Below are 27,035 nucleotides of genomic sequence, written 5' to 3'. Positions count from 1 at the left end.
ATGCAAAAGGAAAGTATTAGTTAAAGAAGTGATTCCCAAACTTGGGCAACACAACGTCTCAGCCAGGGGCAAAAGGTTACTACCCCCTTAAGGAGAGTGTCAACCTCACTGGAGTGGCAACAGCGCTTCCAAGATTGTGCCACTGCCACAAAAAGGGGGCATTTTTGAACTTATTGGGGGTTGCTATCACCCTCCAGATGATGCGAGGAGCCTGTGGTCCGCTCTGCGGGCTTCCCCACACCTCAGAATGGCTGCCTGAGGTGACCACGACCAACTTCAAGTTTTCCAATTGACTTACAGAGATTCCCAAGTCTCTTGGAGAGTTTTGGAACCACTGAATTAAAGGCTAGGTCCTTTAAATATTTTCTGCGGCCCCCTCCATAAAAGTCCAGTAAGTATGTACAAAATATAGTTACTAAGTCTCCAGAGGTTCAGATGGATAGATATCTCTATTCTGAGAAAGAAAACAGAGCCTAGGTGCTCGGGGGGGGGGGGCTGCCTAGGAGGACCAGGGATGTCGTCTAGGGATGCCTGGCAGGAGTAGAGCCAGTCCATATGGAACAGGGTCAGATGTTGAACCCAGGGATGGCTGAAATTATTGGGCTGCCTGATGCAACCCAATAGTGCTGTGTGCTTCATGCTTAATGCAGCCACCACTGCCACCCAATAAATTTGCACACTTTCTCAATAAATTCTAACTCATTAAAATGGCAAGAAGCATAGGAATGAGCATAAATGGTCCATCTCTGCTCTTTTTTTTTTTCCTCTTCTTCACACATTGAGATTTAAATGGGGACCTTCAGCAGGAGGCTAAAATACTGAAACTTAGAATCATCATACAAAGACTTGTGTGTGCCAAGTTTTGAAAGCATTCTGTGATACAGTGTGGGGGGGGGGGGACAGGGAGAAAAAAAAACACACTAAGCATAAAAAGAGCTAACTACACAATTGTTGGATTGTGACTTATATTGTTATTACCATAGCATGGGTAAGCTTTCTGTGTGAGATTTTTATAGAAAACCTAAGATTTCTTATAGAGAACATGGAACCACATAACCACTGTTCTGCCCTAGAATTTTCAGATATCCATGTTCACATTGTTACATGGAGCAATTCTGACATGAAACTAATTAATTAGTTGAAGAAAACAAATGTATGCATTTTGCATTAATATACTGTAGATTAACAAAAGACAGAAACATCTCTGTGGGCTTCAAGATCCTCCAGAGATTCATTTGCAAATGCTGTTTCTGCCCGGTTGCTTAGCAACCACACAGGATGTCATACTCTAGCAAAGCTGCAATGGTAACAGGATCCCAGTCCATCCCAGCAACAGAAAGGATTATTTTAGGAGCCTTCATCAAATGCAATAGTATCCACTGAATGAAAGGGCAACAAGACAGCTGTTAACAAAGGCAAGCTTGGCTTGAGAGCAACTAAATAAATACCATACCATTTTGAATACTCTGATGTGGGTTAACCCCATACCGAGGAAGGTGACAAATGCAGGAATCACTAAGGGACCACTTCACATTGCACACTTGCCTGAAGAGCATTATGGAAATGGTGTACATACAAATTTGTCTGTGGAGAAACACTGGACCTCTTTTACTTCTCTTACAGACATTACAATTCATAGTGGTACCAAAAGAATAATGGGTGAATTTTGGTTAATTTTGGAGGAAGGGAGGAATTAGGGAGGAATAAAGGAGGAATTAGAAGAAGGCTTTTGAGCATATTGGGCCAATTTGTGTTTAGGACTTCACAGGCCATGAAGCGTGCCTTGCACTGAGCTTGAAAGATAATGAGGTTGCTGTGCTGTTGAAGCTGGAGCATTTGATAGTCAAGATAGACAAATGAAACGTCCACATTCTCCAGCAGTACACTGCTGAATAGCCAATACTGAGAACAAACTATACAGACGGTCGCTTATGAGCATCTCAGAAATAGATACCTGGAAGGAGGATGCTGGACTATATAGACATCAGATTAGATCTAGCAAGAACAAATTTATGTTGTCATGATGAAGCCCTGCTCAAGAGAGAGGTCACTGAATTCTGCAGCATCTGATATTTCCAAACAATCTCAAAGAGTTTTCCTATTCAGAAAATCACTGCAGTTATCATTTGGTTAATGTAATGTGTGAACTAGTTTTCAGTGGCTTGTGAGGACTGGTATTGATAGCATGAATATGTGAGTCCCCAAACCATTAAGAAGTGACATGCTCCTATGTCAACATAAGCTATTGTAAGTCTAATAGTACAGATGACACCTTGGTATCCGCAGGGGATCTGTTCCCAGACCCCCCAACAGGTACTAAAAACCACAGATTAAAAATCCAGTTAGGCACCCCTTAAAGCTCTGAAGGCAACCAGAGCTGGTTGTCTCCAGAGGCTCTTCTGAGGCCCTTGGAAGCCTTCATGGGCCTCAGAAAGCCTTCTAAGGCTCCTGAGAAGTCTTAGAAGGTCACTTCTGGTTTTGTGTCAAACCAAATGTGACATTTAAATGCGTTATAATGCCTTTGGATGGCTGGAGAAGCCCTCCCAGGCCCTCAAAAGGCCTTATAAAGCCTTTAAATGTCACTTCCAGTTTTGACACGAAACCGGAAGCGACCTTGTAAGGCCTCTGGGGAGGCTTTCTGAGGTCCACAGAGGCTTCCATGAACCTCAGAAGAGCCTCTGGAGGTGACTGGAGCACAGTTCTAGTCATCTTTGGAAGCTTCAGATTGGGCCAAATCTGATTCAACGTGGGTTCGGGGGACCCGCGTTGAGCCAGATGCATGGATACAAAATCCATGGATAAGTAGACTCAACCTGTATATGCACACTGATAGACCAATTTAATCCTCCCCCCGCCAATACAGCCATGCCAGAAAGGCTTGTGTTGCTTCCTGCAAGAAGGGGAGGGGATATCAGAAGGCTTGGGAGAGGTAATGGCACCCAGAATCACTGTCAAGGAACTGATTCCATCCAAGACTTAGAAACAGTGCATATGAAGTTACTGCATTTTCTAGAAATTCAGAGTCAAACTATAAGTTTCTTTCCTCGATGTTATTATTTTGAATAATAAAGGCTGCCACCAAGAGTGGGACAAATGAAGGCTGAAGGGCTGCTTCATTCTTTCCCTTCTTGTCATATGTCTGCTCAAACTCCTCACATCTTTTGCACCACAACTGATGGTTGTGTGTGTGTGGGGGGGGAGTGTGATTGTGTGTGTGGGGGGAGAGAAACAGTGGTATAGGAAAAGGTAATTAAGTCTTTCCCATCCAACTACTCTTCCATTCACAACAGCAGCCTTCAATGCTTTTTGGGGGAGCGGGGAAACACATCTGTATGGAATATGTATGCAGACCCATGTGGTTTTTAAGAAAAAAATACATTAAAAGAATGCCTGCTGGGAAAAGATCTGTACCTCAGTAGCTGTGCTCTGGTTGGCTCCATTTTCCAGAAGATATTTTACCACTTCAATGTGGTTCTCTTGAGCTGCCATGTATAAAGGAGTGAAGCCATTCTGGGGCGGGGAGGGAAGAGCAGAAAAGGATACTAGTGAGGCTGTGGAATTTCATTGTAAACATCTCAAAAGATAAATATCAAAAAGCAAATCTCAGCAGCAAGGAAATACTCTACGATACGATTTATTAAACAAAAGTAAGTTACAGAAATCAAGGGTCGCACATGAAACCTCAATGCTGACTAATATCAATACAGTTCAATTATTTTAAATAATGATAAATAATTTATGTCTTAAAAATGTTTCATCTGTACTAGCACTGACATGAACCTCACCTTGGCAACAGTTCTTGAATGATCAGTCTTTACACCTCTTAATCAGATACTGTACAGTGCAAAATGTTTTGTGAGCTGAACGAAACAAGCAATTAAAGTATACAAGCCTAGGCTGGTTGATAATGATTTAGAAACTAGCTTTGTATAGCTTAGTATTCTTGGTATCCTTTTTTCATAGCATTTAAGGCAAGATAGAGTACACTGGGAGAATTCATTATTGCAGCAATTTCTTTGTACAAGAATGAGGATGTAAACCTAGCAATCGAGTTTTATTAGGACTGACAAAGTAAGGAAGAAATCTATTTATTCATTGCTGTTAACTAACTGACGGTAACCCATTGGGCAAAATAAAAATCACAGCTCTGAGCAAAGCTGTAGATGTGGCAGAATTATGAAATAATGTATAGAAGTTTAGAATAGAAGAAGAATATACAAAATCAGCAGCCTGGTAGTTCTTATGAAAAATCAAGCACAAAAAGGCAATTTGTTTAGTCAATGGTGCCTTCTTATTTTTGTTTCAAGATCATTATGTTACTCCTAAACTCATGTTAAGATCACTATCAGCCCAATCCTATCCAATTTTCCAGTGCCGGTGCAGCTGTGTCAATGGGGCATGCACTGCATCCTGTGGTGGAGGGGAAGACATAGAGACCTCCTCAAGGTAAGGGAACATTTGTAAGGAACATTTGTTCCCTTACTGCATGATGGCAGCACCGGTGCTGGAAAGCTGGATAGGACTGGGCCCTATGTTACACTGAAATATACAAGATAATGGGCATCACAAATGCTTCAAACTGCTGTGACTTGTTTATTTAGCCACCTGTTGAGCAATACTGCTTAGCAGCCCAATCCTGAGCTGGCCAGAGCGCCCAGGCTCAGCGGCACCCAAAAGGGCTGCCGCCAAATCCTGCGTCTCCCACGCTACCAGGAGAGGCTCCTCCAGAGAAGGGGACATTCGTCCCCTTCCCCCGAGTAAGGTAAGCAGCCCCGCAGTAGGGCTAGAGTAAAGGCGCTCGTTTAGGGCATGCAGCCCTCCACGTGTGCCCTGGATCCTGCAGAGCTCAGTTCCATGGATCCTCCTCCCACCTGCCCCCGGCAAAATTGAAGTCAGCAAGCCCAAACGCCATACCCCAGCACTTAATACTCTGCACACTACCAGAAGGTGCTCACCACCAGCAGAACATGCATGCCACTGTGGGTTTCAGCCCAAAGGATTGGGTTGCAGGCGCCCTCAACAATCCATGCAGGGGTCAGGCTGCAGTTTGAACTTGTTATGTGCATATAAACCAGTGTTGGGAAAACTCAGCGAGGCTTGATTCGAGACAAGTCACACAGTCACTGCCCCTGTGACAACTCTAAAAAGAGTCCTAACATTTGCTGAATCTCCGAGTCACCCTTTAGTGACTCTAATGGACTTGAATTGCACCCCCCCCCCGTCTTTAAAAAGCCAGCTGCAGAAAAAATGGCACTGCTGCTGGGGAGTATGTGTGTCGGAGCTCTCTTAGAAAACTCCCCTGATGTCCCTGCCCATCTGTAAACATGGCAGGAGGGGTGGGAGAGGGGTGGGAGGGACTTAGTGAGAGCCAGGACACACGCAGCAGCTGGGAGGTTTACCAGGATGACCTGATCCTTGCAGCTCCGCTGAGAAGTGGTCCAACTTTAGCCAGTCATTAAATGAGGGTTGCTCCCCAAGTAACAACAGAGCCAAGAAACACGCAGTGTTTAGTGTTTCCACTAAGATAGCTTAGCGGAAGAGCATGCAGGTGCCAAGTTCAATCCCTGACATTTCCAGGTAAGGCCAAGAAGAATTCCTGTCTGAAACCTTTGAATGTCACTACCAGACAATACTAAGTTGGATGAATAAAGAGCAAACTAAGTACTTTTTTCTGCTGGATCAACAGAAATAAACACCAATTAAAAGCTGAAGCAATATTTAGTTTGAACCAAGGGATCAAACAGGTTGAGAAAGAGTGTGTTCATGTAGCCTTGGACAAAATGACTTTGGTAGAACACCATAATTTACCATAGTTTCAGCAAAAGATTCAGATCCTCAGAAAGCAGACTACATCTAAGTATATTAAGGTCTTAGTTAGCCCCCTTATTGTGAATATTACAACGTTTGCATACATGCAAGACTTCAGTAGGCAGGATAATAAATGCTAGAAGGCAAGTCATTAATGTCTAAGCCAAGCTGTCTTTATTCTCTGAGTCAATTCCATTTGCATCAGAACTTGAAGACCAAACATCTGTTAGCATGACTGTAGATAGAACTTGGAACATTTAGTGCTATCAAAAAAATGCATTAGAAATTGGGAAACTCATTAAATGCTCCATGTCAAGATGATCTTTTGTTTTTGGCATATTTTCACTTAAAAAAAAAAAATCAGTATCCTTTTTCAAGTATGACAAACTCAAATGAATACATTTATTATATTGGCATTCCAATATTAAAACTTTTGGTTCAAATATAGGCTAATGGGTTCTGAGCTGTCTGTGACAGATCAGGAGAGAGATCTTGGGGTGGTGGTGGACAGGTTGATGAAAGTGTCGACCCAATGTGCGGCAGCAGTAAAGAAGGCCAATTCTATGCTTGGGATCATTAGAAAAGGTATTGAGAACAAAATGGCTAATATTATAATGCCATTGCACAAATCGATGGTAAGGCCACACCTGGAGAATTGTGTCCAGTTCTGGTTGCCACATCTCAAAAAGGACATAGTGGAAATGGAAAAGGTGCAAAAGAGAGCGACTAAGATGATTACTGGGCTGCGGCACCTTCCCTATGAGGAAAGGCTACAGCGTTTGGGCCTCTTCAGCCTAGAAAAGAGACGCCTGAGGGGGGACATGATTGAGACATACAAAATTATGCATAGGAAGGATAAAGTGGATAGAGAGATGCTCTTTACACTCTCACATAACACTAGAACCAGGGGACATCCACTAAAATTGAGTGTTGGGAGGGTGAGGACTGACAAAAGAAAATATTTCTTTACTTGGGGTGTGCTGTTAATCTTTAGCAAAAAAGCAAATAATTCAAAGTAAAATTACAGCAGAGAACATGCAACATCCATAAAGTTGTCTGTATTTTTAAATGTTTTGACCTCAGAACTACATAGCAAAGCTTCATTTGAACTTATGTCAAACTGCTGTCTAGTGCAGGGGTGTCCAAAGTTTTTGGCTAGAGGGCCACATCATCTCTCTGACACTGTGTCGGGGGCCGGGGGAAAAAAGAATTAATTTACATTTAAAATTTGAATAAATTTACATAAGTTTACATACATGAATATATTAAAGATGAACTTATATGAATGAATGAAGGTCTTGCAATACCTCAAGGCCTATAAAAGGTCTTGAACAAAGCAAGGCTGGCCTTTCCTTTTCTGCCTCTGCTGCATCACAGACATGAAACAGCAAGCAGTGGAGCCAGCCCTCATCCCACAGCTCACGCGAGAGGTTAAACAGTCACCCTCATGCTGAGAGCAGTTGCGTTGGGCCAGTGTGGGCTCCAACAAATCTCCAAAGGGCCAGAGGCTCATTGGAGACTGGGGGCTCCCTGAGGCCCATTGAAAAGCCTCGAGGGCCGCATTTGGCTCCAGGGCCGGGGTTTGGGCACCCCTCTAGTGTGACACCTGTGGTTCGCTACATTTAACTACTTTAAATCCATTTTGACACCAATAAACTTTCCTTTGATTACAATGAACAATTGAAATTTAACACAACTACCCCATGTCAGGCCCCTTTTCACCTCAATCATATCGAGCCCAATCATAACAAGGCCCAAGAAATTGCTTCTGGGGACTGCATACGGCCCGCAGGATTTATGTTTGACACCCCTGCCTTAGAAAAAGAAAGTGATGTTCTAAGGCCTTAAAAGGCCAACTTAGGTAGCCCAGGAGGGTTTTAAATATAAGGTTAAAACATTTCTATAAAACTAAATTTTATTATATTTAGTTCATGTTCCTTTTTCATTCTTCCTTTATTTCTTAGTTTCCTTGTCTAAAGTGTATGGTGAGCAGATCAAGGCTTATGCGATGTTTCCCACAAGACTCTACATACCCTGAAGGAATACGTTAGGCCATAAATCTAAATAAACAACCCCCTATTGTAGACTTATAATAAAACACAGTAATGAGCTGGACCCTATGACTCTGCGTTTGACATGAATTGAATTTCCAAACCAGGGTGCAATTAATAGCCAATTTGAACTCAGGCTAATTGAGGGCTATTCTAATTCACAGGGTCTTAACAAATTATCCCCCTTCCTAGCTAACCTATCAAGAAAATGATCCTATGTTCTTTACATCATCAGAGACATCCAAATATGTTAACTCATATGCAATTAACTAGTCTATTTCCACTAACCTATACATTCTTTTTTTTCTATATAGATAGTACAAACAGGAAGGTATGGCTTAATGGGAATAGACTCATTTGATTCCATAGCATCTATACAGTGTATATCTCTTTGCAAAGTCAACTTCAACTAAACTCTTAGAATTCTTGCTTTGAGGATAAATGAGGTATCACTAAAAAAAACAGAACACACATTATTGCAGATAAATACTGATTTTGAAAATGTATCTCCCCAAAACCTAACAAATGAAAAATATCAACACTGAGACAAGCACAGGCTGCAGCCTTTGGAATTCCTGTACTAGTAGCTGTACAAGTTCTGACTTCAGTCGATTGGAATGAGTTTTCTCTATGCATTGGTGCAGCTGTTAGAGTACTTTTATTATCATTTTAACCATTCGGAAGTTATCATAATAGGGGCTGCGTGCCGATGGGAAGGAGTTCAACTATCAAAGATGGTCATCTTTTACACTAGGTATGCTAATACTGTACATGTGCATGAGAAAGTTACGGGTGAATAATTTGCATCTAAAGAGTATTATGTTTGAAAAATTATGATTGCATAATTTGAACAGAGGAGTGTGCAAGAGAACACACAGTGTTGGTAATACATACAATAAACGAGTATCAGTAAGTATGCATGTATTAGTTACTGCCAGTTTATAAAGTGCAGCAGCATCATTGTGGCATTACTATAACATTCCTTTGAACCTGAAAACATGTCTTATATCACATTAAGATCTTATATAAATATTGGTGTTTATAGATAATGTGTGTGTATTTATTTATTTAATTAAAGCTAAACATCTGTATGCAGCCTGAGGGCCTTTAGTCTCATGAAATCTAGCATTTCCAGTCACAGGTTAACAATTTCCATCTGGTTACAGATGCCTTCTTATGTTTCGATTAGTAGATCCCTTTCAACCCTTTCCCTTTCTGAAGTCTTTGCTGTGTGCTAGTGTGAATCAGCAGCTACCAAAATAGATCAAAGACTACTGCCTGGGATACTGCGGCATTTCTATCTATGACAGTGTTCCCAAACTTTTTAGCACCAGGACCCAGTTTTGTAAATGACAGGACTCATATTTCTAATGAGAAATTCCCATTGGCAGAAATTTGCGGTCTAATGGAAGCCAAAGAGTACCCATCACCACTCACTGTTACTGCTGAATGTTAAGTTTTGAAGAAAGTCAGGAGGCACACTAGCTGCAAAAAAGGCTGGGGACAATCAAACAATGGCAGGCTGGCAGGGAAGAATCTGGAATGGAGCAAATCTCTCTGAAAATAAAGCTTGGAAAGAAGAATATCTAAACCTTCCTCACCAGCATTTTGCTCAGAAACTTGTGCATGTCTAATAACGAACTCTGATGTACTGCAAAGAATTCTTGGGTACATTGTATTTATTTGAAAAACTGTAAGAACCAAACACTGTATATGGTTGGCTCTTATATTCAAGCATATTGCCATGGGTCAGTTTATGTATCTGTTGGATTCTTTACTGAATTCCACATCTTAAAATGTCAAGTTGAATGTGCCAAGCAAAAGCTCTTAATTTCACAATCTGGAGACTGAGATGTTTTTCAGTTGCCTACTTACAAAAATGAACATGATCTAAAATGTATGCAATTTTCTACCTTACTCCAGCTCTTGGTAAGTTGAATAAGTTACAGCCCAATCCTGAGCTGCCCAGAGGAGCCACAGTGTCAAAATGGTGACTGCTGGATCCTAAGCATGCCGGGCAGCCAATGGCAGCTCCTCGGAGGAAGGGAACATTTGTAAGGGAGCAGGTCCCGCAATGGAGCTACTCAAGTCTGTGGTGGCTAATTAGCTGGTGCAGAGCTGAAAGGCCCCATGCGGGCTGACCTGGGGTTCTGGATCTGGCGGAGCAGAGCTCCACTGGTTCTAGCCCCTCCCTCCGCCCCACCTTTCCCCAACCACGACTCACCTCTCCACCACCCGGAGCTCATCCCTTGTTCCGGGCAGCGTGCGGCAGGCCTCTGGCCAGCACTGGCTCAGCATGGACTGGCACTATGCCGGTGCCAGCACTGACCTGGCACTGCGGCATGGGCATGCCTTATGGCACATTTGGCACACTCGGTGCCAGTGGAGGTTTAGCGTGAGGGTTCAGGATCAGGACCTTAGTCAGCTCACCAAAAATGTGTATATCATCAGTTAACCTTGAGTCAATTTGCCATGATAAGGTCTGTTCTGCTTTATAAAATGTTACATTTTGTAAGTGAGAAAATGGCAACATACCTGAGATTGTGCATTAATATTGGCTCCTTCCTTAACTAGAACTTTGACCACTTCTGCCTGTCCAGCTAAGGATGCAATATGCAGTGCAGTATTACCTTTCTGTTTGATAAAAGACAAAAAACAAACATATCCTTATTTATGTATTTTATTGATAACTCACTTCTGCAAATAACTGAGTTATAAAGCAGTTTACAGTAAACAAGCATTCAAATATATACTGTACTTATAAAATCACATCGATTGAAACATTAGTACTACATCAAAACTAATCAATAGTTTCATCATTCACAACACAGCACTAATTTTGGAAATTATCTGAAGACTTCTGGAAGGGAAACGTCTTATTTCTACAATCTATACAGTCAGTCTAGGAAGCATTTCATAAAGGAATTTCATAGTTTGAGGGCCCATGTATTTAAATGAATTGCCTCTCAATGCAGCATTTTCAGAACAACATTACCATGTTCTTATTACATATTGCATTTCAGTTACACACAGTAATTCTGATAAATCTGGTAATCGAGAACCTTAACAGAAGCAGAGGTGAAGCAAGTCAGGCAATGAACCTGCATTCTCTGAACCAAGTTCCTGCCCTGCTACCAGCTACCTGTACACCAAGGAAGTAAAACTAGGTGCCTCTATAATTCTGTTCCCAGGCTCAGTTCAGCCATGAAGCTGACTGAAGCGGCTGCATTAAGAGTGGGAAGAGGATCAGGGCAATGGTAGCCCACTTCTTCCTTCAGTGCACTTCCTTCAGTGTGAGCAGCTAATAGCAGAGCTACAAGAAGAAGCAGCAGGGTGGATCCCTTTTTGATAGATCACTTCCATAAGCAATCAGAATAGGATCACTTGGCTCCACCTTCCACTCCCGTTTGTCCATCCAGCAAGAAGACCAGGCTGCTCCCAGCACAATTTGCCCATCCTGTTTGTTTCAGCATGGCCAGGAGGAGCAGGAGGATAAAGGTAGAGATGAACCTGAAGGTAAGGAGAAGGTGGTGGGCAGCTCAAGATCACTCCACTGCACTCCACTTCACCATCTCTAAGCAACCGGGCAGGAGCGGAGGATGGTGAAGAGCCAGCATCAGCAGAGGTAGCAGAGCTCTTGAGCATTCATGAGTGAAGAATTTTTTTTTTAAAGGGAAGGGTTTCAAACTGCCAGGGGCAGCAGATCTGCCCCCATTCAGGCAGCAAATCCTCTTGGACTGCTCCTGTCTGACCCCCAATCTATTTTTGTTCGGGAAGCTATGGCTATAGCAGTGGTTCTCAAACTGGTGGGTTGCAACCTACCAGTTCGTGAAACACTTCCCCCGTCCCTTTAAGGGGCAGGGGAAGGGGAGGGAGGCAGTGACGTGATCCCCAGGATCACGTCACTAAGGGGGGTGAGGGAGGGTGCTTTGCACTTAACTTTTTGCAATGTAGGGCTGCAGCAGGCTGCAGGCGGTGCGGGGAGCCCTGCACAGCCCTCCGCAGCGCTCCTCGATGCTTGGAACCTGCAATTAAAGTGGGAGCAAAGCACCTCCTGCAAAACGGAAGTGCTTTGTGCCCACTTCTATTGCAGGTTCCAAGTGTCGGGGAGCATTGTGGAGGACTATGCAGGGCTCCCCGCACCTCCTTCAGCCTGCTGCAGCCCTACATTGTAAAAAGTGCAAAGCACCCCCCTCACCCCCCCTTAGCAACGCAATCCTGGGGATCATGTCGCTGCCCTAGCCCCTCCGCCGCAAGAACTTACTGAGGGAGTAACGCTCCCTCAAAGTTTGAGAACCTCTGGGCTATAGAACAGGATGAAAAGCAAAGTATTTAAGTGGTGGAAGGTAGCTAACTATGCAGATGTAACAGGAGTCAGCCCTTAACTATGGTTAAACAAGGATCTCATGTCCTTCCCCATAACCCCTTCCGCATGAATTCCCGAAGTCTTCCCCCAACCTTATTAATCATGGTTTTGTGTTAGCTCTGCACTAAGCATGTTTAAAATAAAACAGGGCCTTTTTCCAGTCAACATTTTTTACACTATGTGGGTGCTTCCACACTTAGGCATTGTTTCTCTACAATTAGCAGAAGTGGAATCAGAACAAGGCTCCACTCAGCATTTAATATAGTGCTATATTAAGTAGCAATGCCTTTCCCTGTGGCCAAGATCCTTCAGTATTATCTACTCACAATTAAGCATGGGTCAGCAAAGCTTCCTGGCAACTTCTAATAAAAAAGGTTTATAGCTTGCAAGGTCAGCCCTTTCTATTGCTTCCTATTGACCCTGACTGTGAGATTATTGAGTAGTTTCCCCTCAGACATCTTCCTGTGATTTGCCCTTGCTATTTTCTATTCCTGTAGAAATATTTACAGATGTTCTCTCATTCCTTATTACCATATAATCTGACATAACAGGACTGGCCCAAGACCTTTTGATGCCTGAAGTAAAGTATGAGATTGCACCCTCCTTGCGTCCAGATACAAAAATGACACAAAATTGCAGAAGACTGTGTTGGTCCACAAGAAGAATACCCACAATTCAGGAGAGGGTGATACATTTAGTTTGCACTAAAGAAAAGTATCAAAGAGCAAGCTTTTTGAGTTCTACAGAATTCTTCATCAAGCAGATGATTATAAAACAGACAGGGGAAGAGCATTTTGTCCATAGTTTGTAAAATATAAAGCAATACTTGCAGATTTGAATCAGCCCTGAAAGGTATGAGATGGTTTTAATACACACACAGGGCTGGGCAGACAAAGGAAGGAAGCTAGACATACTTAAACCCTTCTCCTACCTTCTCTCTGGAAATATGAACTTGATAAGTTAACTCAGGGCACAATCCTATGCATGTCTACTTAGAAGTAAGTCCTATTGTGTTTGATGGGGCTTACTCTCAGGAAAGTGTGGATATGATTGCAGCATAAGACTGCAATTTTATACACACTTTCTTGGAAGTAAGTTCCACTAAATTCAGTTAGACTTCTGAGTAGACATGCATAGGCTTTTGCTGTCAGTCTAGTCTCCAGTCCAAATGTGAAACACACAGGTTCTTTAAAATGCAGAAATCAGGGAGAGAGAGGGAAAAAAAGCAAAACTGGAATGATTTGGGATGTGGGAGAAGAGGATGCTGAAGTAAACTGTGGAAGGAAGACACCATTGGGGAAGATGAGAGACAGGGGAAGGAAAGAACAAAAGAACATAGGAAGAGCCAAGCTGGATCAGGTGAAAGGCCCATTTAGTCCAGCTTCCTGTATCACAGTGGCACACCAGACACTTATGAGAGCACATGTATGAAGACAATGTGGGATGGAAGAGACAGAGCAGAGGGCAAGAAGAGAAAAAAAGGGGGGGGGACTAGGGAGAATGGGGCTGGGAAGAGGGGAATGAAGAAAGCTGGAAGAAAACAACACAGAAGAGAGAGATAAACATGGCGATGTTCTGCTCACCCACCCCTTTGCTTTGAAAATCAAAGTACAATCACTAGCAGGACAAATTGGAAGCTGCTCATTTAGGCAGGAACTTCAGTTACTTCCCTGCAATCCACCATGGGGGAAAAGGAAGAATTATGCTAATGAGGCCCTACAGAAAGACCCATTCAGCAGTATATAGTTAACAGGTGCAGTTCTCCTGCACTTCGGCAACCACTACTTAGCTAGCTTGCTCAGAGCTCCCAGCTTATATGCCTTGGAGGTTCTGGCTGCAATGGGGGTAGGACAGTTTCATTGTTCTGCCAACATGGACATGCTGGGAATAGTGGTTGAGCAGTGCCCACACAGCAGGGAATTTCACCAAATCACAAAGATTTCAGCTAACCTCATCAACCAGCTGGTCCTGACAACCAGTGTTCCGTGTAAATCATGCAGCTGCACACCTCCAAACTGAGCTCCACACAGCATGAGCTCAACAACCCAGAAGTTCTGCAATGACTTGTGATGTCATCACTGAGTGTCTGGGGGTGGCATTGTGATGCAGTCACACAGGAGAAGAGGTCCTTGCATCTGAATGGATCCCTAGAGGGAATATAGCTGGTAACATTATTACTTTTTTTCTTTTCTTATTTTATAATGTGATTATAATCTACCAGTAATTATATTTTTTCCATAATGCAAAGGAAGGAACTAGTAGAGAAATATCCTATGCGATTCTACAGCATAGTTAAGGATTCTCTGCATCTGTCTCTCCTATATTTTTTATTTTGAATCCAATGGATGCAATATGAAAGTTGCCAGATAAGTTTAATGAAGCTTGTACAACTCTATGAAAACCACATTCACAGTCTTGTGCGATGCAAAGTGATAACAAGACTTAGGATGTGTGGGAAGGAAGGCGAGTATACAATATGTAAATGGAAGATATGTGAGAAATATACTAAAGTGATGCAACATGTATTTCAGAAACACCGCCTGTTATGTTAAAATGCAGAGCTTACACAATGACAGATATAATTCCACTCTCCAGTTCTCAATTTTTTTTAAAAAAAATGTGTACATTGTGAATATATTACCTTGGTAGCAGAGTCCACTGCAGAGCCTCTTTCCAGCAATTCCAGAACCAGCCCCACATGGCCTTCTTTGGCAGCCAGGTGTAGAGCATTAAGTCCATTCTGTAAGTAAAGAAACCACAGACATCATGAACCACTGCATTTTCACTGGCACAGACACTCTTATGTACTTCCTATCTCTGCAGCTATTATTTTTAATCTGTGAATGTGTTTGCACCAATTAAAAAATTATGTCTTAAACTTTAAATTATGTTTTGGAAAAAGGACACTGTTATGGCAGAGTTTAGGTGGCAGCAAGCAGTCACAAAGTTTCTGGTTTATTTACCATTTATCTGAATGTGAAGCTTACAGATAAGGGTACATTTGCTTAAATCCCTAGTAAACAGATAATCAAAGGGAACCTTGACTTTATAGAAATTGGTAAAAAAAAATCATTCTAGTTTACCAGTTGGTATTACCTTTACTAACAGTGGGTCTCTAACTTAATTCCTTGTAGACTTTCAAAGAAAATTTTTTCCATCTTGCTATCTTTTAAATAAGGCCACTTATACCAGCATGGCTCTGTAATGCAGCACAGTTTTACAAATAACCAAGTGTCTCTCAGAATCCTCTGGAAGGCCTTCTGAGGCATGTGGAAGTCACATGCGGCCTCCTCACACCTCAGAATACTTTCGGATGCAATCAGAAGGCACTTCCAGTCATGTCTGGAGGTCTTGTAATGGAAGCCCCATGGATACTGAGGTCCCACTTATATATATCCTTCTCTTTTTACCAGTTCTTCACAACACATTCATATACCTCTCACCTAATCTGCACAAACCCCAAAGCATATGCACACTTTCTCTCCATTCACACAAAGTCACACACATCCAAGACCATTCATACTCATATAAGAAGCCATAGATCCTGTACCTGATGTGCACATACAAACTGTATATCTGCCATCTCACTAGCACAATCTCAGCATTTGCACATGTAAGAGGTTATTCACCGACACTCCTTATATGTCAGTCTCACATAGCCTTGCTACACAGTGATAGCCTAGAACACCATGGTCTTTAACCACCTGCAATTCAGAGTTATGGATAGGTGTATGGGTGGAGAGCACACAGAGATATATAGGAAGCAGAGAAACACAATGTTGAACAACTTCCTAGATTTCTATGACCAGTCTCTAATCTTAATTCTAAATATATCAACAAAATCAAGATTAAATGTTGCAATAAGGATTGGGCAGGCTTCAGAATGTTTAAGCAAGTACCCACTCAACACCGGAAATTTAAACTTTCCTACAGTTGCATAACTCGCTCACTTTACTAGCATAAATACATCCAGATCTAGATTGGGTTTCTACCACTTTGTATTAAAAACACTTCAAAGCCTTTTCTATGCGCATTGTAACCTGGCTAGACAGCATTCCCTATGCTGTCTACTTGTGGCTACTGGAAATTCGGGGGTGGGTACCAGTTCTGAGATGCCTAACATAATAAGAACTGGAAAGACTACACCAAGATATTTCTTCCTCTGGAAAAGAGTACCTTCACAAAAACAATTTGGGAGATTTGTAGATAGATAAGAATGGAGTCAAATGACCTCTGTGGATTTCTTTTAAAACACAACTTCAATGGTTTAAGTTTTATTGCAGAAAAGAAGTTAAGAAATGACATCTATATCAACTTCCTCACAGACCTTGATGCAGAGCCATATTGAGCCTAACTATCACTCAGTAGCCAAGATAGCACAGTTAATTATAAGAACTTCTTGGCAATAATAGACTTTGGTTCAGAAGTTAAAAGCCTTCTGGCTAGTTATTTCTTCATTCCCATGAATAGTTTATTGCTGCATTGTTGCTGAGAGTTAATGGCTCTCAGCAATATGACTGGGGCCAGACCTGAAAACAGAATGGGCCAAATCAACTTGGAGTCTAATTATGCTGATTGAAGCAGGATGTGCTGAAACACAAGTTGAACAGATGCCAGTGGCCCAAGTGAATGCAGTCACAACAATCAATTTGATGATTACTGTTAACAATCTTTGCATTGCACATTTATGATACATGTTGGAAGTCCATTACTTTCATTACCAGAACAGGATGCAGTGTCCTGTACTAAGGACCTGAGAAACGACTTAGAATAGATCAATGGTTCCCAAACTCCTGCAAGCGAGTTGGGAAAACTGTAAAATGTGCAGAGAAGAGGGGAAGGCAATGTGACCCCAAGGATTGCGATGCTGCCAGGGTTGAGGTTATTTTTTTTCAAACTTAGTGCAGCCAATGCTGTAGTCCTGGGGAGTCTGGGAGGTCCAGGGAGCCCTATGTAGGGCTCTCTGTGCCTGCAAAAGTCTTTTGAAAAAATGGCACTTCTTGTTTCATCACAAAAACTGGAAGTGACATTTTTTTTCTTTTTTTAGACATTTGCAGGCAAGGGGAGCCATTTGGAAGGCTCCCTAAGTCCCCCCCTCCCCCGAACTGCCCAGGACTGCAGCATTGTCTACAAGTAAATGCAAAAAAAACCCCTCCCATCTCCCACAGCAGTGCAATCCTGGGTATTGCGTTGCTGCCTTCCCCCCTTCCCTGCCCCTTAAAGGGGCAAGGGCAAGTGCGTCTCTGGCTGGTGGGTTGCAACTTACCAATTTGGGAACCACTGGAATAGATCAATGTACAGATGGGCTATGGTCTTCATTGCATTTTAGTATATTCTGGGTTCCATATTTTCTCACTTACAGCATGATCCTATGCATGTCTATTTGCTACACAGGAAGTTTGCACAGGATTACAACCATGGTCATTCAGATACTGAAAGGTTTCATGTTCAAAAGGTATCCTATCAAGGAGTACTGTTGACAATGCAAGCAACCAAGCAACCCCGTCCAGCTTGAAGGCACAGCACGGTACATGACGCAGGCAGGGCACAATTTAGCAAGGAGGTGGAACCTTATGCACTGACATTTCCAAATGCTGTTCACTAACCTAAAAATATCAATGATTTATGATTTTCACAACTTGATGTGGCACTCCAGTTCACATTAAATGAAGTAACAGTATGGATAAAAATGCAGTTAAATCAAAGACACAAGAGCATATTTTGGGAAGCACACGAATTACTGCCAGACATTTGACAAAATTGGGCATAGAAAGAAGAGGCCTGTACTCAGCAAATCTGAAAGCAGGCAGGCAGCTGTGGCACATGAACTGTCTATGTGGGGCACTGGACAGACTATGTGGGGTACTGATTCATGTGTTATATCAGCCATTTTCAACCACCGTGCCACAGCACATTGGTGTGCCACAAATGGTCCACAGGTGTGCCACAGGAATTTGGGGGAAGGTCATTTATTAGTAGGGCCAATGGAATGTGAGCCCCAAACTGGCAGCATGGTGTGCCTTGACAATTTCAGTGCCTTGTCAGTGTGCCCTGAGATGAAAAAGATTGAAAATTGCTGCGTTAGATTAACAGTCCAATCCTCTCCCCATGCAATGATGCAATGGCATGAACACAGCTGTAACTTATAGGGGAGTTTTGGCTACTGGAGATCTCCTCAGGATAAGGAGACATTTATCCCCTAGTCCCTGGGTAAACCCCAGGAGCTATATGGGTCAACTCAAGCCTGCGCCAGTGAAATTACTGGCACAAGTCAATGTTGATCCATGAAGGTGGGCCAGGGCCAGGAAGGGGGTTAAGATTCAGTGGGTGCTCCCGCTACTGAAACCGTTCCCCTGGGTCCTGATTCAACCTCTCCCCTTCCCCTCTTTGTTCTGCCTACCCCCTCCCTGTTCCAACCCCTGCACATGCTTACCTGCTCCATGGACTCATGGGCCTTCGTGGATCCACAGGCACAAGTGGGAAAGCTCCAGCCTTCCCAAAGGTACCAAAAAACATGCTGGCAGCTAGTGTTCAAACAACAAATGTTGGTTGAGTTGTGAAGGTAATCTGAATGACCTTCAACCCACCACTTCTCTTTTCTCTCTATGGCCAGGAATTCTTGTCTGTTAAACTGCTCCACATTGTGTTTGTACAGAGAGCCAGTGTTCAACAGCTAGTTTACAAACCAGTGTATGAAACGTGGAGCTGATCTGAATTTATGTTACAGCTCCACAAAACAGATGAGGAGGAATGGAGGGGGAGAGAAAAGGAGCTCTTCATGAAGCTCCTTGCAGCCATATTCTTGATAGAAAAATAACAGTATGTTGCATCATGGGAATTCAGCCAAGATAGTTGGTCATCAGTATCCATGGCGGATCAGTTCTAAGACTCGCTGACACCAATTCCTGCAGATGGAAAGTCCTTAAAGGACCTTCTGGACATGACCAGAAGTGTCTTTTTGGCACCTCCTGGAACTTTCTGAAGCCCAGAGAAGTAGCGTGTGGCCATTCCATAACTCACAACACTCTGGGATATGACTGGAAGGTGCTTCCGGTTGCATCCAGAAGGTCAAGTGAGGTCTTCCAGCACAGGTCAGCAGTCACACTGAGTCACATTCATGGGTACCTAATGCACAGATAAGGAAGGCCTACGGTATCTCTGGGCCTAATATACTGTGCAGGATTGTAGTGAAGATAAAATGGGACAAGGGCAGGAACCGTCTATGCTGACCTAATGGCCTAGGAGGGAGAGCAGGAAAAAACCACATGATAATGTAAAATTATCAATATGGGCAGGTTCTTACAATACTCCAGCATTGTAGGAGCCACAGCACTACTGCTCCTTCTCATACAACATGGGACATAAGAATCCCTGGACCAACAGGAGCTCACGTAGCATTCATTTGCACTGGCAATACTGATTACATGGAAAGGGTCTACAGTGTGACCTTTTTCTGTGTCTCTGATATCGAATACTGCTGTGACTGCCAAATCATGAGAGAGATTACAGCCCTGAGTTTAAAGTGCTATGGATTTATCCAGCAAAAATCCTCATATGCATGTACAAAGCCAAGTGTGAAGAACATGTTAAAAAGCTGCTGTACTACTGTAGTGCTCTTCAGCATGTGGAGCACACACCACAAATGTACAAGCAGAAATGAAAACCTTGCTAGACCAGCGTCCTTAATTTCAGATTTTCAGTAAGAAAATGTGATTTTAATCTGGGTGTCTTCAGTTTAGATGGCCTAAATTGGAAAATGAACATAAAGGTTTGCTCTGTTTAAAATAAGAACACCCCCCCCCTTTGAAAATTTGCACTGTATCATCTGTAGCATTATTTCTTGGCCTGAAACTCTACAATTACCTTCTACTACTACTAAATTTAGCATTAAAGTGCAAAGATCACGACTTTGATGCAAAGTTCTAAATTCCTGTAAAGTAAATTACACAGGAGCTACTCACGTGGGGTTACTATTTTTTTAATTATACATGGCTGCAGGAGTTAATGAGCTTCATTAGCTAAGAACTTTTAAAGCTCTTAAGGGGAACTGAAGCAAATTTGTGCTCACTCTCAATCATCAACATTTTAGATCTGATTAAACTGATGTTCTTTAAGAGGAAAATAATGTGCTGGTTCTGTTCTAAGATTGTCTTCTGCTGGAACTAAATCAGAAACTATCACAGCACATAGACAGATTCATGTACAAAAAGGTGGTCCTTCCCCTTTCCACTATTTCACAATGTAACTGAACTTTTGCTTTTATGGGCAGCCCAATTAAAAAATGGACTTGAGCTGGTGCAGGCCTTCTGCACCAACTCTGGAGTGTTACAAACATGTTGTAAAGCATGTTTGTGCTGACGAGAGCCGACAGCACTGGCACAAGGCATGTGCCAGCCTGCCACTGCCAGATCCTGCAGCTGCACCACATGCAAGATTGTGCTGGGCAGCGCATGGAGGTGAGAAAGAATGGCAGGAGGATGTTTCATGGGTGGGGAGGTTGCATTTCTGGGTGGGAGAGGGTGGAACAGGGAAGAATCACCCAGAAAGGAAAGAAGGTGAAACAAGGAGGGCACAAGAGAAGATGACTTGAGGCAGACACTAATGCAAAGAAACAATGCATAGGGTGATGAAAAAGATAGCAATGAAACAGGCTGGAGGTTAGGACACTAACTAGCTGCAAGCAGAAGTCAGCTGGATCATTGAGTCAAACCCAAAGCTCTTTTACAAACATGAATCCTCACAATTAAGGTAACCAGTGAATTGTGAATGATATTTTATTGATAGGGAAGCTGTCATGACTTAGGTTATCATCTCAGGCCATCAGAAATTGAGACAGACTTAGAGCCACAATACTGGAATTCCTGACATAACATTCTGAACATGAAACAGCTTGACAAATGCTTTAATTCTGAAACCGGTCTAATAAATTTAAGTAGCACCGACTTCTAAGTAAGTGCATTCAAGTTCACAGCAAAAATCCTTTCCAGCTTTCCTTGATAAAACAGGAAACCTGGAAGACTTACTTAAACCTACAGAACTACAAATTCAACTACCCTGGAATTTGGTATTGAATGAATTGACACAATACTGTACAGATTACATTAAAGGATCTATTCAGTTTTAATGATCAGTGGAAACAGCAAAAGGTCAGCTGGGCACAATCCAACCTATTTAGAAAAGAGGCTGGCTGGCAACCAAATGCTGCTTTATCTGATTAAATGGATCAAAGCAGCTGAAAACCACAGAGGGAAAGACTCATGTTGATTTTCTCCATTATACCCAGGTCTACTCTGGAGGTCTGGGTGCTTTAAAAAGAACTCTTTTCAGTAACAGAACACAAGACTCAATGTTTGGTGAGCATTTCAAAAAGTCTACTCTGGATTTTAGAGAAATAGTGCTGTAAAGTAATGGTGCTGTAATACTGCTGTAAAGACACACAAAGGGAAGGAGAAAATGACAGAAGAGAAATAAAGAGCTGAGCTGGGTTAATTGTGGGCTTCTTTACAAACTCACTGACCTTTAAGATAGCTCCCCCTTAACTAAATTTAGCTTCCAATTTGTTTATGCAGCCAAGAACTAAATCTATGGTTAAAACAGGCTGTAAGGGAGGATAAGTGCATCATGACTAAGCAGTAACTCTTCCTCGATTGTTCATCAGCATGGAGTAATTGCATGTGTAACAACATCACCGTCAGTTTAACAGAAAAGGAGATTTGGGAGAAGCCCACAATGCATTTACTGTAGTATGAGTAGGGATAGTTTTTGTTTTTTTTAAATGGTATTTTTTTCCAAAATTTCTAGGTTAAAATTGTGGCGTTGTGTGTTTTATCCAAATTCTTATACAAAATTGTACAAACACCACAATAAAGCATAAAAAGCATTTCTACTGTGAACTCGGTATCATTTTAGAGACCATTACCCAGCATATATACATATTCATTGGCTTTCCTAGCTTCGCAAAAGTGCACACCACACAGACAAGCAGAATTTTTGTAAATCACAGTATCGCCCTCCTTTGCATACCAGAATGGCATAAAATGTGCCAAAAAGCCACAGAAAGTGATCAGGTCAAAGTGCAATACAATACAGAAAAAATAAAATCAGAGAAAGGTTTCACTGAGCCTTGCTTGGTTTGTAAAGCTTCTCAAAAGTGCAGCACCACACAGACAAGCCCCAGAAAAGGCATTTACAGAGACTGGCTCGGGGCAGGGGGAGATCCAGATTTGAGCACATTTATCTCATCACAGATCACAGTTTAGAACTCAGCAGGCTCATCTCCAGATTACAGTACAGTGTGGAAGGAGCAATGACTAAGCCCCAAGCCCCAAGAAGTGCCTAGCATTCACGTTGCCAGCTGAGGACCAGAAGTGATGTCATTAGGCAGGAAATGATGTCATTAAACAGGTCAAAGCCAAAAATAAGCACTTTTTCTCACTTAGGAACTCATTAGCTGCAAATAACAGAAGAGAAAATACATAAATCTTATTTATGTATTTCATGTATTTATGTAAATCATAAATCATATTTCAAGATATGGGAGAGCCCAATTTTCATGTGGGCTGCCCTTATAGCAGTAACACTTCAGCAGCTGAGAGCCTTGAGGACTGGATAAAAAGCTTCTGTGGGCCACATCCGGCCCTTGGGCCTTATGTTTGACACCCCTGCTCTAGCAGATACTTTTACTCAGCCGCTCCACAATCGGAAATGCTGCATGGGCTTGTTACCTTAGTGAAAACTACTTGAGAATTCCTCAGAAGTAAGCAAAAGTGGTGCTATATTGTGAAAAGAGTGGTTTGATCTTAATATTTTATATTGTGAATTGAATAGAAATTCTCATTATTTCGTGTTCTGTGTTGGTCATAGAAAAAAAGCACCCCTCTGAGTGACTGAGGAGAAGAGGTAGAGGTACAGGTACATTGCTGTACCAACCTAGAGGTATTCCCTCATCTATATAAAAAGAAAAAAAACACACAAATAAGGCTGTTGATTCACAGGATACCTCCTCAATTCAAGACTCACGATTTCGCTACCTTAAATTTTACAAAGAAGCAACATACAAGTTCATAAGACAAGGAACTGGAAAAAATTTGAGATTGTTTTGCCAGGCACATGGAAGAATAACATTAATTCTTCTGTCTTCAGAACAAATATCTCCATGTCCTTTTTGAGATGTTAAAGATAAAGCATGTAGGCTGGATGGAAATCAGAGAGTACAGGTCCTTTGTCATTGTTTTGCTTTTTAAAAATTTTCAACTCAAACAAGACATGAAATGCAAGATAATGTCCCAAAGTCCCTTACCATGATTATGTAACTGGAAAATGCCTGTTCTCAGCTGCTAGGTGGCACTTGGCTAGGAAGGGCTAGGGCAGCTTCTAGCCTTTCACAGGTTCCATGCAATAGTGAGAAAGGGGGCAGAAAATAAAGGAGGAGAGAAAGGCAGTGAACAGGAAAGGGAAGGAGACAAAAATGAGTCCAGAAACAGACAGGAAAAATGAGATTATAACCAGATTCTGGACATTAGAGAAGAGAAAAAGCAGATGGAGGAACAGGAGGAGATAAATGGAAGCAAGGAAGACCTGACGCAGCTGGAGAGAGAGGCAAGGAACTGGAAAGGACCCTGGGAAGAGGAAGGAAAGACTTCTGCAGGAGTGTGGCAGGAGTTCTGGAGCAAGACAGATATCAGCCAGCCCAGATCCTGTTCCACTTTGGGGCAAGGAAAAGGCAGGATTCCTAGAGACCCAAAGCCCATCTGGGTAACGGACCTTAGAACATAACAGGCAGCCCAATTCTGAGCTGCCCAACGTGCCAAAATGGTTGCTGCATCATTCTAAGCACACTGGGCAACTGGCGAGTAAGGGAAGTAGCCTGCAGTGGAAGGGCTGCTATTTATTCATCTCTGCATTGGCTATTTAGCTGGTGCAAAGGAAAGCCACAAGGCCCTACACGGGGCTCCAGATCCGACGGAACTGAGCTCCACCCTGCCCCCTCTCGCCCTGTTCTCTCACCATGCCTTCCCCCGCCCTTTGCCCACCCCGAAACACCTCATTCCCACCTCCCCCCACCCCAACTTACCTCTCCACCACATGATGCTCCAAGCGAATGCCAGGCCGCAGACCACCACCGCAGGGGCAGATCCAGGGGGGGCCATGGGTGCATGCACCTCCCCAAACTGTCTGCCAGTCCAGCACTGAGGTTGGCCTAGCCCAAGCCCAAGCTGGGACAGCACTGGTCAGAGGTGGTGGTCTGTGGCCTGGCATTCGCTTGGGCTGGGGAGAAAAATCAGGTGCCAGGAGAATGTCCACTGGGTGGGATGCGGCGAGATTGGCTGGAATGGGAGCCCAGATCTACCCAGCTGGTAGATCTAGGCTCCAAATCCAGGTGGGAGCCCAGGATTACCATCTGGGTAGACCTGGGCTCCTGCCTGGACTTGGATCTACTGGCTGGGTAGACTTGGGCTTCCATTCCAGCCAATGGCTCAAAGTTCAAGTGGGAACCCAGGTCTTCTCAAATAGATCTGGGGTTGAAGTCCATGTGGGAGCCTAGGTCTATCCACCCTGTGAACCTTGCCCATGAAGGCCCTAAGTTAAAACAGGAGCCCAGGTCTACCTGCCTGGTTAACCTGAGTTCAGCAGTTGGTAGTGATCATGCCCCCCTTCCCCAAACACAACACAAACACTGGATCCACCCCTGGTGCTTGGCCAGCGCTAATGCCCACAAATATGCATTACAGCACATTTGCAACAGAGTGTACTGGCAGGGAGCCGGTGCGCACTGATCTGAATTGGGCCCTAGTTCAGCAGGCCTTACTCTTGAAGACCCTATATAGTGCTCAATTTTCAGCCAAGAGCCTCCACCCAAGTCTCTCTACAGGATCCCTTGAAAGGGGCAGGGAGGAATATTGACAATCCTCAGAGGAGGGACAACTCCTCTCCTTTTTCTATTAGTCCCCTGATGGATCAATAAAAAGACTGTAAGAGCATTCTGGCATTTGAAAACCTTCTGGAGGTAAAGCTTCCCCCCCCCCACGGGGGGGGGGGTACAGATGAAACTACCATTAAATTATTTGATATACTTCTATAGGATGGCACTGCATATACAGATGATTTTAATTATCAGCACACTATTATATTTGTGACCACACACATGTTTGTAATTAAGGGCCGTTCATAAAAGTAATCACCGCTATAAATTGAAGTAACCAGCATTTGGAAGTTTTGATTGTTGCTAATGAATACTAGCTTCTTGATTCTAACTGTTCTAACATACATTAAGCTTTCCTCTAAAAATATCCTACCAAGTGTTTACTTACTGGCTGCTGTTCCACAGAAATAGCAAGGGAAACCTCAGACTTCCGCACTTGGGATCTCACTTGGGAACAGGTGCGTTGTGGGGGAAGATGCATGATTTGTGGAAGGTGAAAGGTTGGTCACCAGCCTCACACCATATCCAACACAAAAATGAATCTCTCCAATTTGCATAAAAATCAATAAAATACGTTCCTGCTTAAGTATATTACTGCCTTTCACTTAGAATGAGAAAGCATCAATTTGTATTCAAGAGGGAATGAAATTCTTGAACACTTGTACTGGGATATTTGTATGGGCCAAAAACCACAGGCTCTTTTAACATTCTGAGTGATGTCAGGGCTCCCTGCACCCCTGCAGGAGGCTCTGGTAAGTGTACCCAAGCCCCTGCAGCCCCCCTGAGTGGTGCAATCCTGGGATCGCACGGCAGCCTTCCCCTGCCCCCGCTGCCTCCACCCCAACCCTGCAAGAACTTACTGCGGCTTTCCTGGGAGTTTGAAAACCGCAGCCATAGGGGAATGAAAGGAGTCTTCCTTTCCTTCCTTCCTTTCCTTTCCTAAGAAAGTGATCACAGGGACAGAGAAGAAGGGATTGTACCCAGACACAATTTTGTCAATTTCCAACCCCCCCCCCCCCCAGTACAGGATCACGGAGAAAGGAAGCTGAGCTTTGCCTTCACTGTGAAAGTCAAACATCTCATTGTGCAAACCACAGGTCTACAAACAAGATGAAATGCAATTCAAAGCATTGCAGTTAAATATACACAAAATCCCCTAAACACAGAACAACGATCTCCCTCATCACCTCAGTTCAAATATTTTTCGGTAGCTACAGCAAGGAATACAATGGCCTTTCTGTTTTATACCATATGTCCATCCACTCCAACGTGCTCCATGAATTTAACAAATTCCCTTTTAAAGTCATCTAAAACAGTGGCCATTACCACATTTTGTGGCAGCATTAATTATGTGCTTTCTTTGGTCTATTCTGAATCTGCTGCAATACGTTTCACTGATTTACCCAAAGTTCTAGTACTATGAATAAGAAAAAAATTATCCGTCTACTTTTCCCAAATGTTATTATTTTATAAATCTCTATCATGTTCCTTAGAGCCCAATCCTATGCATGTCTACTCTGAAGTAAGTTCCATTATAGTCTATGGGGCTAACTCCCAGCCTGAGACTCCCAGCCTTAGACTGCAATCCAATATACACTTACCAGAGAGTAAGTCCTATTGAAAAAATGAAGTTTTATTTCTAAGTAAGTGTGCTTAGGATTGCATATTAGTCAGCTTTTTTTCTAAACTAAAAACCCCCAAATGCTTTAACCTTTCCTAACCGCCCCAATCATTTTTGTTGTCCTTTCTAGTTTCACCAAACCCTTTTTTAGATGGGGAAATCAGATCTCTAAATGCATCACAGATTTGCATAAAGGCATTATGACAGTGGCATTATTTGGCATTATGACTTTATTTTCAATCCCTTTCCTAATAATCCTTAGCATAT

The 27,035-nt window shown here is 42.8% G+C and overlaps 1 protein-coding gene across 19 annotated transcripts in view; it reads right to left on the bottom strand.

The window, feature by feature from the left end:
• ANK2 (ankyrin 2) overlaps nt 1–27,035 on the bottom strand; it is a 411,206-nt gene that overhangs the window by 113,559 nt on the left and 270,612 nt on the right. For all 19 annotated transcript variants that reach the window (XM_066631612.1, XM_066631616.1, XM_066631619.1 and 16 more), the window contains 3 exons: nt 14,867–14,965; nt 10,395–10,493; nt 3,412–3,510 (listed from right to left, as the gene is read on the bottom strand). In XM_066631612.1, coding sequence (XP_066487709.1) covers nt 3,412–3,510; nt 10,395–10,493; nt 14,867–14,965 — 297 coding nt within the window. The remainder of the gene's footprint in view (nt 1–3,411; nt 3,511–10,394; nt 10,494–14,866; nt 14,966–27,035) is intronic.

Source organism: Tiliqua scincoides, chromosome 6, assembly GCF_035046505.1.
Source record: "Tiliqua scincoides isolate rTilSci1 chromosome 6, rTilSci1.hap2, whole genome shotgun sequence".
Classification (NCBI taxonomy): domain Eukaryota; kingdom Metazoa; phylum Chordata; class Lepidosauria; order Squamata; family Scincidae; genus Tiliqua; species Tiliqua scincoides.
The sequence above is the reverse complement of the archived record's forward strand: the minus strand, read 5'-3'. Positions and strand labels throughout refer to the sequence as shown.